We start from the raw sequence: 20,832 nt of genomic DNA on the forward strand, positions 1-20,832 counted from the left end.
GGGTAGGAAGGAGGTGGAAAAGGGGTTTAAGTATGTACCGTTTTTTTGTTTTTTTGTATTTTGTAAAATTAATAAAAAGTATGTTAAAAAAAAAAAAGAGGAAGTGTGGCTAAGCCCTGACAGGACCAAAACAGGATAGAAGTGTTAACAATAAGAATTAACAACAATGCATAAGGATATGGAGAGAAGGGAGAAATGTTTAGGTGGAAATGGGGAATCTGGGCATATGAAGGAATTGAAAAGAAGCCAGACTTTGAGCTTTTCGGGAATGCAACATTGGGTCAGGCCGTTCAAAGATGATCAGGTAACTAAAATAGAGAAATGCAGCAGTGTTGTTAAATTAACATGAGAACTAACAGCAGAGGATCTCGAAGCAACGTAAAAACTTCAAGAGAAATGAATTTATATTTTAAAACTTGGTGCTAGGTCAACCTCTCAGCTGAGAGCATTCCACAAATGGAACTTCACTACTGAGAAGCCCTCTCACCTTTGTAGCCACCTTCCTCACTTTTGATAGTAGGGGCACCAAAACAATGCCCTCTGCTGAAGACCTGCATGGGCAGCCATATATAGAGTGAAGCGGTCCTCAAGTTAACCTTCAGGAGGGGCCTCAAACATGAAGAATGAGGAATGCTTCATGCTGAATTGGTCTGTTTGTTCATCCTCACTGGCAGCAGCTCTCCAAGGTTTTCAGCAGAGGTTTATCTGTGCCCTATTCCTGATACCAGTTGCATTGGAGATGCTGGGTTTTTTTTAACTCAGGCCCCTTCTGCATTCAGAGCATATGCTCTACCATGAAACTCTGCCCCTCACTGAGGGGAAGGCTCTACTCTGGAAAAATGGATACTGCAGTAGTCAGTACCAAGTTTGATGTAAGCAAAGTGGACATTTACTATGTTACTTCATGATAGCTTAGTCCAACCAGTAAGTGTAGTCATTGGGGTGTTATCAATACCATTAACAATAAATAAAATAAAATTGTATTAACCAAGCTACCCTACCTTAGTTCATGTCAAATGTCAGTCTTAAGATAAATATGCTGTGTTGTTATGCTCAGAAAAATTACTTAATCTTCTGGAATGTAGAAATAGAATCCTCTGGGGTGTGTCCTTGGCATAACATTACAGGCAAATTCTTCTACCCTTTTGGTTCTATTGGGTTGGGAGATGTGGTACTTTGCCAAAAAATAGAGGTTTAGCACTATAAAGCACATCTTGTATTGTATATTGCTAGTGTTGTAAAATTGTAGACATCTTTCTAGAGGATTACCTTTGTTAGATTTTTCTGCTAAGTTAATCAACTCAGTTTATTGCAGCAATTGACTTCAACAAGTTACCTCTCATGGTTCAATTTAATTCAGTCTACAAGGCATTTTCTAGTAATCATGTTAACATTTTTAATTATTGGTAAAACAAGCAAAAAAACCTGATCTGCTCATTCTTTTAAAAAATCACTTAGTGGGCTGGGTTCAGGCACAGGGGAAAACCTCTGCGATGGTATGTGAACAGAGTTTTGCTTCCAACAGGATGAGATTAAAAGCACTTTCTTTCCATTTTAAACTAACTGTAGTATCCTGAGATGATCAAACTCAAGAATTATATTTTGTTTAAACTACAGTTAGTAAGAACAACCAAGATTTGAAGAAGCAGTTTGATCCTGACTTAATAATAATAATTTATTATTTGTACCCCACCCATCTGGCTGGGTTTCCCCAGCCACTTGTTGTGATCACTAAGGATAATTTTAAAATACCATAGCACCTATGCCTGCATATGAAAATGGATACTTTGAACCTCCTCTTGTAGTATTTGGCCACATATGGGTGGTGTTTTTTTTTCATTTTTGGTGGCTTTGTACAGGTAAACATATAGTTTACATTAAAATCATTTAAAGCATAACCCAATAGACAAATTAGAGTGCAAATTGTTTTATCTTAAAGACACATTTGGCTGCAAAAAAACAAGTTAAGTTGTTTTTGCTTAATTTCAGTTCTTGGTCTTGCATACAAAATGTACATACATTGGCTTAGTTCCCACAAGTTTTTTTAAAATTTCACTACAAGAAAAAAAACACTTTACTTAGTGGGTAAAGGAGTCGTCCTTCCTGGAAAATACAAGCAAACCAGCACTGTGTTACTCTTCACTCATTTAATTGGTACTGTAATTTGGATATTGTGGCTAAATTTTAACAGTGCTTCCATTCAAACAAATAAGAACTCTTGGGTTGACTTTCTTTCCAAGGATAACTTGTCACACCTGCGCAATGTTTAACTAATGCTCCAGCCTTCTTAAAATAGAGAGTTTCCCTGTTTGAAGAAAAGCAGATTTAACTAGTGAGCAGTACTCTTTAAAAAAAAAAACCACACATATTGCTACCATTGCATTTAAGGGAGTGTTACTACATGGTTCTAAGTTAGCTGCAAATGCAGCACATAAATTTGCAATAAGCTTCGTTGAAAACCACACGGTGCTGCAGCTTGTATGGAACTCTTCCACAGATAGGGATCGTTCTTCTTGGCTCTAGGTTTGAGGATTCCCATGGGAAAGTGCCTTCTGGTGAGCCCTTTCCTACATCAGTTAGTAAGCATGCCTAGTAGCAGCAGCTGCAAGTAGCTACAAAGCTGCCACCATAAGCTTCCCACATTATCACCAGCAGAGAGTTGCTCTGGAACATGGTGGAAAACTTAAAATAGTGGTTTGCAGACCCAGAGCAAGCATCATTACTTGACTCAGCTTGGAAGTGGTGAGCTTGGCTGAAAAAGAGTGAGAAGAGAAGAACTGGGCATAGCAGCAGCAGGCCTAGGAAAGCAAAAAGAGGAACTGTAGAACAAATTCATGTTCCTTCTTCCCATCTCTAGCTATGAAACGAGAGACTGTCCAAACGTGGTTGGCTGGTTTAAACTCATGATAGCCATAGGCATAACATATATGATGCTTCCTGTATTGGGGAAGTCATGCTCTCCAACTAACCTTCCTCGTGACATTGTTGTGAGGGAGTAACAGTATGGAGTGCTCCTAGTGGACAGAAAACAGATGTGAAAATAAAATCGAATGGTGTCCTATACATCTGTGGGGTTCCCAGTGCTGGGTGTGGGGCGGAAAAGTATTGTATGCTCACAGGGAAGTGTTTATACGGTACTCCATAACTGGGAATGGAGAAAGCAAGGTTGGTCTTGTAATATGATAGCCCTAGATTGCAGCCTCATCCTTTTAGATGAAATTACAGTAGGTCAAAACCAGCACTTTGCATTGAGCTTGGAAACCAATTGGTAGCCAGTGCAGATGTGCCAGAATTGGTGTTATATTTTCAGACTGTTGCTGTCCTAGCTTAAGTGTGATATTGAACTTGAGATTCTCAGCACTTTGAGATTTTATTTATTGTCATATTTTGCAGGATGTCTCAGGCCTAGGATTTCAATATTTTTCTTATTCTTAGCCAAGTTTCCTTATATTTTATCTTGATGCATATGGGCTGCTGTTTTTTAGGAGGAGGAATACTGACAATTCTTCATGCTAACAATTCAGTGATTCCCTTCAACTGGTTCATTGAAAAGTACATTCATTTTTCCAACTCACAAAAGGATAAGGAAAATACTTTCTTTGAAAGCACAAGCAGTAACATCCCCCCCTCCAATTTTTCAAAGATTTACTGTTTGAAACACACTTGTGATTTTAACTATTGTCACTACAAGCCTGGTGGATGGTTTAGGAATGCCAGATACAGTATTATTATTGAAACTAAGTAGATGTGGATGGACCTGGCTATCAAAACCACTGGGAGTCTTACATAAACACAGAATATAAATACAGTAAAAACTTTATTTGATGTACAATTTTTAAAATAAAATAGTGCCTTTGAATACTGCTATATAATATGGAAAACTCAGCAATGGCCAGAGGATTGGAGAAGATCAGTCTACATCCCAATTCCAAAGAAGGGCAGTGCCAAAGAATGCTCCAACTACCGCACAATTGCGCTCATTTCACACGCTAGCAAGGTTATGCTTAAAATTCTACAAGGCAGGCTTAAGCAGTATGTGTACCGAGAACTCCCACAAGTGCAAGCTGGATTTCGAAAGGGCAGAGGAACCAGAGACCAAATAGCAAACATGCGCTGGATTATGGAGAAAGCTAGAGAGTTCCAGAAAAACGTCTACTTCTGCTTCATTGACTATGCAAAAGCCTTTGACTGTGTCGACCACAGCAAACTATGGCAAGTTCTTAAAGAAATAGGAGTGCCTGATCACCTCATCTGTCTCCTGAGAAATCTCTATGTGGGACAAGAAGCTACAGTTAGAACTGGATATGGAACAACTGATTGGTTCAAAATTGGGAAAGGAGTACGACAAGGTTGTATATTGTCTCCCTGCTTATTTAACTTATATGCAGAATTCATCATGCGAAAGGCTGGACTAGATAAATCCCAAGATGGAATTAAGATTGCCGGAAGAAATATCAACAACCTCAGATATGCAGATGACACAACCTTGATGGCAGAAAGCAAGGAGGAATTAAAGAACCTTTTAATGAGGGTGAAAGAGGAGAGCGCAAAATATGGTTTGAAGCTCAACATCAAAAAAACCAAGATCAGTAAGAGATTTCACCTTCTTGGGCTCCTTGATCACTGCAGATGGTGACAGCAGTCACGAAATTAAAAGACGCCTGCTTCTTGGGAGAAAAGCAATGACAAACCTAGACAGCATCTTAAAAAGCAGAGACATCACCTTAAACCATCACCTTAAAGCTATGGTTTTCCCAGTAGTGATGTATGGAAGTGAGAGCTGGACCATAAAGAAGGCTGATCGCCGAAGAATTGATGCTTTTGAATTGTGGTGCTGGAGGAGACTCTTGAGAGTCCCATGGACTGCAAGAAGATCAAACCTATCCATTCTTAAGGAAATCAGCCCTGAGTGCTCACTGGAAGGACAGATCGTGAAGCTGAGGCTCCAATACTTTGGCCACCTCATGAGAAGAGAAGAATCCTTGGAAAAGACCCTGATGTTGGGAAAGATTGAGGGCACTAGGAGAAGGGGACGTCAGAGGACAAGATGGTTGGACAGTGTTCTCGAGGCTACGAACATGAGTTTGACCAAACTGCGGGAGGCAGTGCAAGACAGGAGTGCCTGGCGTGCTGTGGTCCATAGGGTCACGAAGAGTCGGACACGACTAAACGACTAAACAACAACAATATAATATGAGTTACACAGAAACTTGATTAAAGTCAAACTGACAACCAACCACATGATTTATCAGATTAGATTCCCTAGTAAGCTTCCGTAAAACAAATTTTGTTGATTACAGCATGCTTTTCTAATACTAAGATGCCAGATTACAGTTTGCTTTTTCTAATGTGTAGTATTTAACCCCTGCTTTAAGGGACAGAAAAGCCTTGATACTTGTGGCTTCAGAAATAATATTGTAGTTGTAATTTTCATTTTTTTAAAAAAAATGCAAGAAGCAACCTCCTCAGACACTGAAGTTTTACATTTTTTGACATGGCTGTCTGTGATTTGATATTTCTTTGTTTCTGTTGTCCAGGTTTGGAGGAGACCAACCAGTATACATCAATATTATTAGAGATCCCATCAACCGTTTTTTATCCAACTACTTCTTCCGCCGCTTTGGAGATTGGAGAGGGGAGCAGAACCACATGATCCGCACCCCAAGCATGAGACAAGAAGAGAGATACTTAGTAAGTTCTGAATTCTTAAGTCTTTCATAAAGTCAATCTATTGCACTTCATAGCTTTGCGTCTGCCAGATTTCAGAGTCCCTGCAGATATATTGTACATCCACATTCTCTTACCTGGATCTGGATGTTACATTTTATGTTTATGTTTTGATCACATTTTGTTGCTAAGTGGCTCTGCCCCACTACCTTCTCAGAGGCCCTTGGTGAAAGCTATTGCCTGGCATCTACCAGCAAGGCCAGACTGCTGAATTAGATCCCTTGTGACAGCAGACTTTGATAAGAGTTGTTTGGAAGAGCAGGATGCAAAATGCTGCCTGAATAATCCTGTTTCTCTGTGAACACCATATAATTTATGTTCTTGTACTAGATTTAGGTGTGATTTTTCTTTTTATATTCTTTGGGAGCCACTCAGGCTATAAAGCTGGATATAAGCATTCAAAATAAATACAAATACAGTGGTACCTCTGGTTACGAACTTAAATTGTTCTGGAGGTCCATTCTTAACCCCAAACCGTTCTTAACCTGAGGTGCGCTTTCGCTAATGGGGTTTCCCGCTGCGCGTGTGCCTCTGGCGTGAGATTTCTGTTTGCATCTTGGGGCAAAGTTCGCAACCAGGAGCAGCTACTTCCGGATTAGCGGAGCTCGTAACCTGAAGCGTTCGTAACCAGAGATACCACTGTAGATGTGTTAAGTCAGAAATGAATTAGTTAGCCTTGACATTTAAAGTGAGGCAAAATTGTTCAGAAGCATTTGGGTAGTTGTGGTTTAACATTCTTGATTTTTCTGACCCATCCCAATCTCTGTTTTAGTAGATTTTGAATATGGAGTATCAAGTGGTTTCTAAAATAACACATAGAGGTGCTTGGGCTGCATTACTATACCATAAATCAGCTAAGGACATATAGTAACTGGAGCGTCAAACCATTCTTAGAATATGGGAGTTGAAGCAAGGAGATGCACATTCCAATCCCTACTCAGCCAGAGCCCCCCTGGGCTGGCCACTATCTCTCTTCCCAACCTACTTCACAGCATTATATGGTTACAAGGGGGGACCATTTCTAGGAACCCCTTAATGATACATTGATGTTTATGCTTTCTTTGGCCCAGGAGGAAATATTGGAAAAGAAAATTACCTCAGTGCTGGCATGTTGCAAAATTTCTAAATATTTAGATAGAAATCTAATAACATGCATAAAATGTTATAATGAGGTTTTTTTTAAAAAAAATGAAATGCTTATGTGTAAAACATTCCAGTTCAGTTGCAATGGAGATAATAATGATTAATCAGTAGCCTTCCACATATATGTTTCAAGGTGATGCATGCAATATAATAAAAAGCAGGTTAGAAACAGCATAGAAAATAACAGCAAATGAACTGAAAAACAATAAAAGGAGGCAACTGTGGCAGAAACCTGTGCTTCCAGCCAGGAAAGCTTGCCAGAACAAAATGTCTTCAATTCTTTCTGGAAAGTACAGATAGTGGATGTCTGTGTCATATGGCATAAACACTGTTTCGTAGATCAGGGGCAGCCACACTACAAGCTCTGCTCTGTATTACTGTGGAGTGAGTTTGTGATCAGTTTTGAACCTTAGAAGAAAATCTCTTGCAGACCACAGGGAACTACTAGTTATATAAAGGATAAGGTGGTCTCTCAAGTAACCTGGAAGCAGACTGTTTGTTGCAATTACGCCAGGCTTCCATTGAGACTGTAAGACTTGCTGGTTTAAATGGCTTTTGGATGCTGATTTGATGAGGCTATGGAATTTTTTTGTTGGCTGAATGTTTTTAGTGGTTTGGCCTTTTCTAGTTGTATTTGTTTTTATCTTTTGGTGTTTTTGATATAAGCTGCCTTGAATATAAAAAGGGAAGTACGGTAAATCAGTATCTAATTTAAATAACAGGCCAAACCCTACGCCAAAGGATAAATGGACATAAATCTGACATCAGGAATTACAAGACAGAGCAACCAATAGGAGAACACTTCAATCTCCCAGGACATTCTATACAAGATCTCAAAGTAGCTGTCTTACTACAAAAGAATTTCAGAAATAGACTGGAAAGAGAAGTTGCTGAATTGCAACTTATCACCAAGCTCAAAACCATGGAGGGACCTGGTTTGAACAGAGACATAGGATTCTTATCTCATTATACATGATAAAGCGATCTTCAGCCATCCCAACTCTTGCTTTTTCATGCAAGACCATTTGCAGTTGTTCACAGGCGTCAACAGCTATCAGTCAGTCAATCACCCATTTCCACCACCCTTCTGAGTGATACCCCCTCCCCACCCTTTCCCTACATAAGCGCCTAGGGACTTCTGCTTCAGTGTATCTGAAGAAGTGTGCATGCACACGAAAGCTCATACCAAAATAAAAATTTAGTTGGTCTTTAAGGTGCTGCTTAAAATAAAATAAAAATACATCTGAGTTTGTAAAAGTGAAAAATAATAGTCATTTGCCTGCAGTTCTGTAGTTTATTCCTTTTGTTATTCAATACAGTATAGATATGTGCATGTGTTTTATAGATAAATGATAGATGATAGATAGAGATAGATAGATAGTGTGAGGGACAGAAGCTATAGACAGCCCCCTCCCATCTTAAACACAAGCTCTTCGCCCAGGGCAAGTGGAAGCGGGGAGGGGGATGTTTCTAGTGGGGAATCAGGAAGCAGAAGCCAGGGCTCAGGCAAGGTTGGGAAAGGAAGGGGGAAGTAGGGAAAACGCGGGACAAAGACCGATCCCAGCGACCCCGGAATTGCGTAGGAAGCGACGGGGGCAGAGATTTAGTATCCCCAGGCTACTTTGCTGGAGGAAAACGCGGGAATCTCCATTCGGAGGTTCTGCACCCGACTGACAACATGTACATAGCACTGTTTCAGCACTGTAAATAGACTGCACTAAATAAAAGGATAAAAATGCAGAGCTGTGAGGAGTCGTTACTCTAGAGTAGCCACCAGCGCCACTGTGACAGATAGTTTTGACAGAAGAATCTTAATTTGTGGCCACATACCACAATTTTACAATGCAATTCTAAACAGATTTACTCAGAAGTGAGTCCCATTATGTTTATGGTTGCTTATGGTTACAAACTTTAGCTTAATGAAGTTAGCAGGCTTCAGTGAACTGAATGTCTCATTGTCCACTAGAACTCTTGGACATTCAGAATAAAGGTGAATATTGGAAGATTCAGGGCAGATAAAAGAAAGTACTTATTCACACGGCACATAGTTAAATTATGGAACTCACTCCCACAGGAAGCAGTAGTGGCCACCAACTTGCATAATTTTAAAATAGCATTGACAAATTTATGGAGGAGACAGCTAGGATAGCTGTGGCCATAATAACTGTGCTCTGCGTCCACAGTTAGTCAGTAATGCTTCTGAATGCCAGTTGCTGGAAACTACTGGAAGGCAGAGTGCTGTTGTGTTCTAATGCTTCTTGTGAGTTTCTCACAGGCATCTGGATGGGCAATTTGAGAACAGGATGCTGGTCTAGATGTGTCTTTGGCCTGATATAACATCTATTTTCTTAGAGAATTGCTGCCATTTCTGCTTTGTCAGATAGCAGTTGTTTCTTCATCTCTCCTCCACCTCTGTCATTTATAAACTAGGAATCCTATGAACAATCATAGTTTATATTTCGTGTAACACTTGTTTGCCAGTAAATAAATGTAGATTAGTTGACTGGATATTCTGTTAGGCCTGTTACACCAATTCCTTTAAACTTGTGTTCCATCTACTTAATAATTACAAACTCATTGTAAATATTTCTGAATGTCACAGTGATAATTTTAAACAGTCTTTTGGGACAGTGAATTTTAATACGATCTTTTTCTGAGAGCATATTAATAGCTTCACAATTTTGTGTGCGGTTTGTATGTGTTTGTTCTTTGATATGTGCAGGAGACAGAAGAGTATGGAAAAGTGTATTTATGCCAAAGTCTTTGGGAACATCACTGTAGAAAATGTGAAATGTTTCTAGTACACTTTGTACCTCAAGACTTTTGCTAAGTGTTACATGCGCTCTGCTTTCATGTGACGTAGGAGTCAAGTGCTGGCTGTCTCTCAAGTGTTCTCTTGAAAATGAAAAACTAGGTAGCATTTAGGCCTTCCAGGCTAGTTTTAAAGTCTTTGAGGTTACCTATTGTGCGTAACTTAAGAACTATGTTCAGTTACAACATAGTGGATTTAAATATCTGTAAGGTAGCCCTGTGGCCTAAAACATTGTTGGGTGAGCTGAAAGCTTTCTCATTAGAAACACTTACTGTTTCTTCTGTTTTGTATAGAAAGGCCTAATCGTTTTCTTGGATTATCATCCTTTTTGGCAGTCTTTGCTTGACAGTTGTCCTCCTCAAAGAACACTGTTATTTGTATTTGAGGAAAGTACTGGCTGGCTGCCAATAAAATGTGTTACAAGAAGTCAGTTGTTCTCAATGGTAAAGATGTGTGTGCTTTTCCCCCCTTTGGTGTGGGTTCCCCCCACCCCCACCCGGTCATGATTTCCAACCAAATGTTCTTTGCAGTGCAAAAGATATATTAAAGCAGATCCAGCTGTGAATTGGTTGTTGCAACCAACTAGGAGGAAAAGGAAGGCTGCCACTATGCTACATGTTCTGTGACACTCCCCTTGAAGATTGTTCAAGGTTGCAGCTGGTGCAGAACATGGCAACCTTCCCTTTTTGACAGGGGAAGTGAATAGGTCACGCTGTATTAATGCTAGAGGCTGTACTCGTTTCTGTTCGTATTCTGCTCCAAATATCTGGGACCCACTTGATTAGATGATACAAGAGTCTAACTTGGCATGTCAGCTTCATACAGCTTTATGTTTGTTTGTTGAAGACCATCCCATATATTTGTTGGTAAACCCATGTGGTCTTTTGATTGTGTTCTCTGGATTTTATATGTGAACAATGTCACTGAAACGAACAATTCCACTCAATTCTTCAGTAGTGAGAAGCATAGTAACATAGAACTGGACTTTCTAGTGGTAACACCACCCTTTGTTGTGGAATGTCTTCCACACAAATGTTTATAGCCACCCAATAATGACAGGTCTCTGGGCAGCTTACAGAGTTTAAATAATAGAAAATTTACAACCAAACAAAATGCAACTGAATTATAAAATCATGCCTTACTTTAAAGCAGAGATCAAGGAAAAGAAACTTTGTAGCCACTAGTTTAAAACTGAAGGCAAAACACAAAGTTTCAGAACTTCTCCCTGCTCAGGTTGGAGTACTAAGTGCCAACCAATATACGGTAGCATGAAGATTTCATAGGAAACTGGTAGCATATAATGGAACTATTTCAAACATTCACAGGAAGTAGTTTAGTTTCTGGAAATGACAGCTGTAAGCATGGCTGCTGGGAGGAGATATATATATGAGGATATATATATCATTTATACCCCACCCATCTGGCTGGATTTCCCCAGCCACTCTGGGCGGCTTCCAACAAAATATTAAAAATATAGAGTCAACAAGAATTCATATTCCAAGCTAGTCAAGATGTTTATAAAACAAGATTGCTAGCTGATGTCATGATGAAAACACACAGTGCTGAATATTAACAGCTGACAGGTCCCTGTGCTCAATGTAAGAGCATTTTCATGTGCTAACGACTGAGCACACCGCTCAGTCTGAACTGGAGAAACCTCCACAATGGGTCACTCCTACTAAAGAGACCCTTGCCATGTAAGATGGGGCAGTTACTTTCCAAACTAAAACATGGGAAGTGAGTCATATACGCAAAGCCATACAGTGAGTAAATTCTAGAGGCAGGACTTGAACTCGAAGTCACTAGGATACACGTTGGTCCTCATACACTCCTCTTGAAATACTAACCATTTATGGTTGCCAGGAAGCAGTTATCTGAGCTAAAAGCTAACATTCCGACTCCAATTCTAGGATTTGCCAGGTCCACCGCAGGTTTGACATTATGCAAAGAAACTGGGACCTGGGCATTTTCATATTTGCGCTTCGTGCTGAAGAGAGAGCTTCCCATTTTCTTGGTAGGGGGGAAGGCAAGTTTCTCCACTTCCTCTGCTGGCGATTTCTCCACCTCCTTATAGACAATTATATATATATATATATATATATATATATATATATATATATATATATACACACACACACACACACACACACACACACACACACACACACAATTATTTATTGGGTTGTTGTAGATATTGTTTGGCTTGTTAGAGCCAAATGGACCTCTTGGCACCTATCTGAAGATGTAGATTTAATAAGTGAAATTCTTTGTGGCTATTAACTTCACCCTCAAAGTATAACTTAAACTTCAGAGCTGTGTTTTAGCTTTTTGACCTATCAAAATGTTCATTGTCTCCTTATGCTTGCCCCGTGTGCTCTGTAAGAAACAAAGGATTAAATTTATCACCAGTGACTATGTTACCAAATGTGATGTGCTACTGCCTCAAAGTACCAAGGTTTTGGCCTTTGAAATATCAAAAATGTTTGTGGAAAATTCTACTGACCATTTGGAATCTTAGTGTAAATATAGCTTCACGCCTTGAGTCTGCTCCAAAGAAAACATCAATTTGTACAAAATGTTGGATAAGCTGTTTTAAGTGTTTTGGTGAATGTCTGTGTTTATCAAGACTTTACTTAAAGCCAGCAAATCTTTTATCCAAAGCCAGATACAGTATAAGCAGCTGCTGCATGGTGTGTGCACAATTTTGCTACTTGAATTGACTTTGGGAAAAGTTAAAGTGCTGTCTGCCTTTCTATCTCCCAGCTACTGATATTAAAACAGGCTGCTTTATAAGTCAATACCAGCCCTTTGCCCCTTGGTCATTTTTGTTGCCGTTTTCTGCATGTTTTCCAGCTTTCTTCCTTTCCAAGATGCCGGAACTGAAATTTATGTGCTTGCACCATAAATTTCTACCCCTTTCCTCATGTTCTCCATGGGATTCATCCTTCTCACAGTTATTATACACTGGGTCAACACCACCAATCTGCTATCCATAAAAATACAAGAAGAGCTCTAACATCTCAGATCTTTTAATTCAGCAACCTGTTCTCACAGTAGCCAACCAGATGCCTATGTGAAGCCATCCATCTGGAATTCCCCAGTTACTGGTCTTCACAAACATACTGGCTCTGACAGTGGAGGTAGTACACAACCATCATAGCTAATCTTTAGCTATAATGATACCAAGATCGGTTTCCTGGTCAGTCACTGCCAACTCAGACCCCCACAGTGTATATGTGAAGTATATGTGATTTGGATTTCAGCAGATTTGGCTGCCTCACTGATCCATCCCTAACTCCAGATCATTTATGACACTACAGATCCTTGCAGGACCCCACTTCTTACAACTCTTCATTGTGATAACTGGCCATTCCTGCTCTCTACTACTCGTTCTTTATCCAGATGCTGAGCTACAAGGGGAACTGTCTCTTTTCCAACAACTACAAACTTTACTTGGGAACCTGCGGTGAGGGACTTTGTGACAAACTTTTGCAAGTCTGTGGAATTTGGTGTCTACCAGATCATCCCTCTCTGCTTGCTTATGAACACTCCCAGAGAACTCTGATATTGCTAGAAATATTAAAATAAAGGAAACTTATTGTAACTATTCATCGTAAAATGAAAATACCATGGCAGCTTTTGGCAGGATAAACTAATAGAACAATTGTTGCTATTCCAAAATAATAGAGAGATGGAAAAAGACTTTCCTCCCTTTTATTTAACAAAAAAAGTTACCTACAGTCAAATGTCTTGAAAATATAAATTACAAGTACAAATAGAAATAGAAAAGTAAACCAGGTTCTCTGCCAGTGTGATTGATTGATTTATTACGGTTCTTGACCAGCACACATAAATATGCAATACATAAAACAATAAAAGAAAAACAGTAATAATCTAAAAATAGGCAATAAATATAGGTTTTAACAATTGTTTAAAAGAAAACTGATTAAAAGGAGTGATACTACCTAGGGAGGTAGACTACAGCAATTAATAACACTGGGTCCTCTTTAGCTAGTCCTGAAGATGTTCTGAAGATATTTGGACACTGCTAATTAGATTAGACCGAATTTTTATGACTCTAGCATGGAATTTGGCTACCTTCGCTGACACATTAGAGTTAGCGTCGGAAAGAAGCCACTCTATATAGAAATTATCCGAGCGTCCAGGTAGCTCTGCCAGTATAGTGTGGATAAGCTCGCCAGTGTGACTTGGCAGCCTGCATTGTACCATGACATGGGCTGCTGTGGTTATGTGTAAATGCCATGCATTTCCCCAATGAATCATTGCCCTTCATTTGAACAGATTCAAGGTAATACAGCCTAAGTCAGCTACGGTAAATACAGATTGCATGTAACACAATTTGCTGTTGCTTATTGTAAAATAAGGACAAGGACCTTTTAGCTCTGACCATTAAAATGTTCCAGGTGAGATGCTGTCATGGAAGCTGGTGAAGTTTTTGGTTAATTGACAAGTTACTGAAAGACGCTGTTCTAAGGCCACTTTCCACTGCACTTTTATTGTAGGTTAGCTGTATTACCTCCAGAAAATGTGCCTAGCTTTGGAGGAAGGTTGGAGAATTCCCCAGGCATGAGCACCTTTGTGTGAGCCCTGGATAGAATCTTTTATTTCAAACCTAGCTTCAAGGTAACAGAGTAAGAGATTTACTGTAAATTAGTCATCATGCCATTTTATTTGGTCATTATAAGGAGAGCATGCTGATCTCTCAATTTCCCATTTGAAGCATGAAAATTGGCAGCTTCAGCATGACTTTCAACTAGGTATTGGCAGGTTGTCAATAAGAACTCATGATAGAGCACCACTTTAGAGAGCTCTGTTGAAAACATTGATCAGAGAAAATCAAAGGCAGAAGAACATTGCTTCTTCTGATGTGTTTGAAGAAGAGACTAATTTGCAAATTATTGATCATAGTCTTTGAACAACTGCCTGAAGGTACACAAGAAACTGCTTGCTACAGCAAATGCATTAAAAATGCAAAAATATAGTCCTTAAGTCTATGATAAATGCCAGAGACCTTTTAAATTCTGAATTTAATTTTTTTAAAGGCCTAAAGTTAAGGCAAACTAGTATAAACTGATCTAATAAGGAAAATATATGGCTATCCAGGTGGAATACAATGTTTTACATCAATAGCTTGCAGCACACACAAAAACACATTTAGAATTGAAAATGCATTGATGCAATTTTATGCATTTTAAAATGCAGTTTGCATTTTTTAAAGCAAATAAGTACAGCACAATGAAAACCAATCTGAATGCAGACCGTGAAGTCCTTCAAGGGAGGGCTCCAGGCCTTCTAGATAAATGTTTATATAGTATTAAAAATCCATTGAAAACAGTGTGGTTCATAGCAGTAAATTGTCTCTCAAGCCTATGGATTAAAAGGCTAAGCCAAGGAAGACATAATCAAGTCAGAACACTAGGTTGCATGAAGATTTTGCAATCAATTGTGCCTTCTGGAAAATGAAGGGACATGCACTCAATAAATCTGGGTGAGTTGTGGCACTTGTAATTGGTCACATCACAGACACGGTATCTGATGGTTGCTTGAAATGCTTACCTATACTGGTGCTAGCTGGTTTGGGGGAAATGTGCATTAGCAACTAAATAATGTCATTTCAATAAAGTCATCCCAGCAATAAAAACTGTACAGTAGCCAAAGATCTTTGGATGCAGCACTACAACTGCATGAAGAAGAGAGATTATGTGAAAATATTTGTCAAAGGGGCAATATTTGTTTTTTGGTAACAGCTACAGTTTGCATTGCTTCCGGTGACAGTAATCTTGTTCTTTGGAATCCTTCATCATGTTACCAATTTCTGGAAGATAAAGAGGCTAAGAGGATTCTGGGTTTTTTGTTTTATTTTGATTAAATCATTTTTCCTTTGGCGGTAACTGTGGCCATGCATAGGGTTATGGACTGGAAACTGTAACTTGTCACCCCAGCAGTCTTGTGTGGACATTGAAATAATGCTGTTGGCCTTATTGTAGTCTCTAGTAGACTCTTACCCTTTCTTGAAACACCCACACAATCTGGCACGATGCATTATCACTGGCACATCTCCTTGCAACGGGCCCCATGGTGGAATAGTATTGGCTGCAAACCTTTGGCTCGAATAGCTTGGCAGCCTGTGCATGCAGTTTTGCACCACATCTGCTAAGCATATGGTTTCCTTTAGCCATCCCCCTGCATTCATAAGCAAGTTCAAGTTCTACTAACATTAAAAAATGGAAATTTAAATAAGCTGATAATGTACTTCTCTGGAAAATGTTTTATAATGCATTTTTATATATCATAGAATCAGAGGATTGTGGCGTTGGAAGGGACCCCAAGGGTCATCTAGTCCAACCCCCTGCAATGCAGGAATCCATGACAGATGGCCATCCAACCTCTGCTTGAAAACCTCCAAGGAAGGAGAGCCCACCACCTTATGAGGGAGTCTGTTCCACTGTCAAAACATGTCTTACATTCAGAAAGTTCTTCTTGATTTTTAGTCACAATCCCCTTTCTCATAACTTGATTTATTGGTTTGGGTCCTACCTTCTAGAGCAGGAGAAAACCAGCTTGCTCCATCTTCCATATGACAGCCCTTGAGGTATTTGAAGATGGCTATCATATCTCCTCTCCCATCTCCTCTTATCCAGGCTAAACATGCCCAACTGTCCCTCATGCTGCTCTGCTGATGCTGCTCTGCCAGGGAGTGTTTGGGAGGACTGCTCCTCCTGAAGCCCACTTCCACCTTGGGCTTGGGGGCGGGCCCCACACTCCACCACAGCTTTAAGGCTCCTAGGAGGCCTGAAACAGTGCCACTGCTGCTCTCCTTGTAATTTTGAGGTGTTTGTAACTTTTATTGTTTTTGGTTTTTGTTTACTGTTTAGTTTGTTTGGTTGTTTTCTGTACAGTATTGGTTTTAAATTTGATTTTAAGGGGAGGGGTCAGGGCTGCCGGGGAGTGGGTCCCAGCCAACAAAATGGCTGGGGCAGATTCCACAGGGGGGGGGGGATGCACTGGGACAACTGATCTCAGTGATCACGGGTAGGTGGAGGAGTTACGCTAAGACCAGACCATGTCATTACTGAGGAGGGAGGTTTAGTCTGAGGACTATCCCTGCCTCCGGGTCTGGTCCTGACCGGATGGATACTCGAATCAGCAAGGGATGCCCACACGACCTGAAGGTGTTGCTGTGCAATGCCAGGTCAATGATCCATAAGACCACTGCTATCCATGACTTGATCGTGGATGGAGGACTTGACCTGGCACGTGTAACAGAGACTTGGTTGGATGAAGCAGATGGGCCTGTTCTTGCTGCTGCTTGTCCACCAGTTTTCTCTTACGCACAGAAACCCAGGCCTTGTGGGGGGGGGGGGTTGCAGTGATTTTTAGGAAGTCATTAGTTTATACCAGGCGTCCTATTGGGAAGACCAAGTTCTCTGAGTGCATGTTCTGGAAGTTGGGCAATAGGGGCAGTACAGGATTCCTTTTGGTGTACCGACCTCCCCGCTGCACCAAGGATTCCCTGCCCGAGCTGCTTCAGGTTGTGGCGGATGTTCTCCTGGAGACACCTAGTTTGGTTGTCCTAGGGGATTTTAACATCCATGCCGACACAGCCTTACAAGGGGCCGCTCGGGACTTCGTGGAAAGCATAGCCTCCATGGGGCTGTCCCTGAATAAGTCTGGCCCAACTCATAACCGCGGACATGCCTTGGACCTGGTGTTCACCTCTATGGATGTTGGTGATCTGACACTAAGCAAAAGCGAAACTAAAGAAGTGCCATGGTCAGATCACTACCTGGTGCAACTGGACTTCTTCGCGACCCTTCCCCTCTGCAGGGAGGTGGGACCCGCCACCTAATGGATCCAAATGGTTTCCAGAGAGTGGCAGGGGATGCTTTATCCCATGTTGATGGCCTTTCAGCCGATTCCCTGGTGACCCACTGGAATGTGGAGTTAACCAGGGCTATTGACTGTTTGGCTCCGAAGCGCCCTCTCCGATTGCATGGAGTCTGGACAGCCCCATGGTTCTCCATGGATCTGAGGGCAATGAAACAATCGCTGAGACGGCTAGAGCGCTGGTGGCGGATAACTGATTCTGAAGCTGAGCGGACACGGGTTAGAGCTCAATGTCAAGCCTACCAAGTGGCGGTAGCGACGGCGAAGAAGACTTTCTTCACCGCCTCTATTGCATCTGCGGAAAACAGCAGCAGGAGACTCTTTCAGGTGGTTTGCAATTTAGCGGAACCACCTGCTCCATCAGCACCCAGTACGGGCCACATGATCTCCTGTAATGATTTTGCAAAGTTTTTTACAGATAAAGTCGCTCAGACTCAGGAAGAGGTAGACTCTACTGTGGGAGCAGGGGCGGGGGAGTGCTAGAGTCCTGTCTAGTCAAGTTGTGTGGGATCAATTTCAATCTGTTACCTCCGAGGATGTGGACAGGCTGCTTGGACGAGTGAAACCAACCACCTGTCTCCTTAATCCTTGCCCATCCTGGCTTATAAAAGCAACCGGGAAGGGCTGGGCGATGGGCTTCACGGGTTGGTGAATGCTTCTCTCTGTGAGGGAACCTTCCCAGACCTGCTGAAAGAGGTGGTTATTAAACCGCTTCTTAAAAAACCATCTTTAGATGCGGCCAATATGCGGCCAGTCTCAAATCTTCCATTCCTGGGCAAGGTGATCGAGCGAGTGGTTGCTGAACAACTCCAGGCATGCCTGGAAGAAGCGGACCATTTGGATCCCTTCCAGTTGGGATTCAGGCCTCATCATGGGACTGAAACTGCCTTGGTCGCACTGGTCGATGATCTCCGGCGGGCTCGAGACAAAGGTGAGAGCTATTTCCTAGTCCTGCTGGATCTTTCAGCGGCTTTTGACACCATCGACCATAACATCCTTCTGGACCATCTAGAGGGTTTGGGAGCTGGGGGCACTGTCATACAGTGGTTCCGCTCCTTCCTCCTGGGCCGTGTTCAGAAAGTGGTGGTGGGGGATGAGTGTTCAGACCCCTGGGCTCTCATTTGTGGGGTGCCTCAGGGTTCTGTCCTCTCCCCCATGCTTTTTAACATCTACATGCAGCCGCTGGGAGAGATCATCAGGGGGTTTGGGCTGGGTGTTCATCAGTATGCAGATGATACCCAGCTCTACCTCTCTTTCAAATCAGAACCAGTGAAGGCGGTGAAGGTCCTATGTGAGTGCTTGGAGGCGGTTGGAGGATGGATGGCAGCTAACAGATTGAGGTTGAATCCCGACAAGACAGAAGTACTGTTTGTGGGGGACAGGAGGCGGGCAGGTGTGGAGGACTCCCTGGTCCTGAATGGGGTAACTGTGCCCCTGAAGGACCAGGTACGCAGCCTGGGAGTCATTTTGGACTCACAGCTGTCCATGGAGGCGCAGGTCAATTCTGTGTCCAGGGCAGCTGTTTATCAGCTCCATCTGGTACGCAGGCTGAGACCCTACCTGCCTGCGGACTGTCTCGCCAGAGTGGTGCATGCTCTAGTTATCCCCCCGCTTGGACTACTACAATGCGCTCTACGTGGGGCTACCTTTGAAGGTGACCCGGAAACTACAACTAACCCAGAATGCGGCAGCTAGACTGGTGACTGGGAGCGGCCGCCGAGACCACATAACACCGGTCCTGAAAGACCTACATTGGCTCCCAATACGTTTCCGAGCACAATTCAAAGTGTTGGTGCTGACCTTTAAAGCCCTAAACGGTCTCGGTCCAGTATACCTGAAGGAGGGTCTCCTCCCCCATCGTTCTGCCCGGACACTGAGGTCCAGCGCCGAGGGCCTTCTGGCGGTTCCCTCGCTACGAGAAGCCAAATTACAGGGAACAAGGGAAGAGGGCCTTCTCGGTAGTGGCACCCGCCCTGTGGAATGCCCTCCCACCAGAGATCAAAGAGAATAACAATTACCAGACCTTTAGAAAGCATCTCAAGGCAGCCCTCTTTAGGGAAGCTTTTAATGTTTGATGGATTTCTGTATTTTAATATTCTGTTGGAAGCCGCCCAGAGTGGCTGGGGGAACCCGACCAGATGGGCGGGGTATAAATAATAAATTATTATTATAAGACTAGGTTTCCAGATCCTTGATCATCTTGGTTGCCCTCCTCTACACATGTTCCAGCTTGTCAATGTCCTCCTTAAAATTTGGTGCCCAGAACTTAGGTTGGTCTGACCAAGGCAGAATAGAGCAGTACTATTACTTCCTTTGATCTGGACCTTAAACTTTGGTTGATGCAGCTAAGACTAGCATTAGGTTTTTCCGCTGCTGCATCACACTATTGACTCATGTTAAGCTTGTGGTCTACTAAAACCCCTAGATTGTTTTTACATGTACTGCTGGCAAGCCAGGTGTCCCTCATCTTATATATGGTTGATGATGAAGGTAACCTAATAGTATGTTTGTTGATTTCATTTTTAATAGGTATGTTTGTAAATATTAAATGGAGGCATTCAACAGGAATCTTCACCCCAGCTGCCCTTCCTTTTCTCCAACTGTATTCCTAAATATCAGGATAGGACCAGCAACCCCTTCTCCTTATAAGCAGAACTGTTTTTGACTCATGCTCTGGGCTATTCGGGTTATTTCCACAGATAATTTCGCTACAGTCTTATAGTGCCTTCTTGGTCAAGAAACTTCCTGATGTGCCACTCTGCTCAAGCCATCATGACTCCTAAATAGCGTAGCTGGACAAGCAGGCTTCAGATCTGCTTATTCTTTTTGTACTTAATTTTTGATAATGGTTCTCTATAGATAATGGGATTCAACACTCCACTTTAGAATGAGCAGAAGAGAGAAACACTTAGTGACTGTATTAAGTGACTGTATTATTGAGAGATTGAGAGCCCTTATGAGCAGAAATATGGTGTAAAATACAATAAAGAGTTTATTCAGATATCTGTGTAGACTTTAATGGGGTCTTAATTTTCCAGAGTCTGTTTGGGTCATGTACTTTGCCTTTTAGCTTTGTTTGTTCTCCTATCAGCTCTTTGGTTTCTTTAAAAATCTAGAGGAAGATGGTTCAGAAGTGTAGACTGGAAATGAACGATAAATTTAGCCATAAATGCAGAGAAGAGAAGGTGGTCTGGGGTCATGCCAGACAGGATGGAAGAAGTCTAGTTTCCTGTATGATGACC

General features: G+C 41.7%; 1 protein-coding gene across 2 annotated transcripts in view; it reads left to right on the forward strand.

Annotated features, from left to right (window-relative positions):
• Window positions 1-20,832, forward strand: part of UST (uronyl 2-sulfotransferase) — a 125,133-nt gene that overhangs the window by 66,697 nt on the left and 37,604 nt on the right. For both annotated transcript variants that reach the window (XR_004692162.2, XM_035108790.2), the window contains exon 5: window positions 5,538-5,691. Coding sequence is in view for 1 of the 2 variants with exons in the window: in XM_035108790.2 (XP_034964681.2) it covers window positions 5,538-5,691 (154 nt within the window). In the remaining variant the exon portion in view is untranslated. The remainder of the gene's footprint in view (window positions 1-5,537; window positions 5,692-20,832) is intronic.

The sequence above is a fragment of the Zootoca vivipara genome, chromosome 3 (genome assembly GCF_963506605.1).
Source record: "Zootoca vivipara chromosome 3, rZooViv1.1, whole genome shotgun sequence".
NCBI lineage: Eukaryota > Metazoa > Chordata > Lepidosauria > Squamata > Lacertidae > Zootoca > Zootoca vivipara.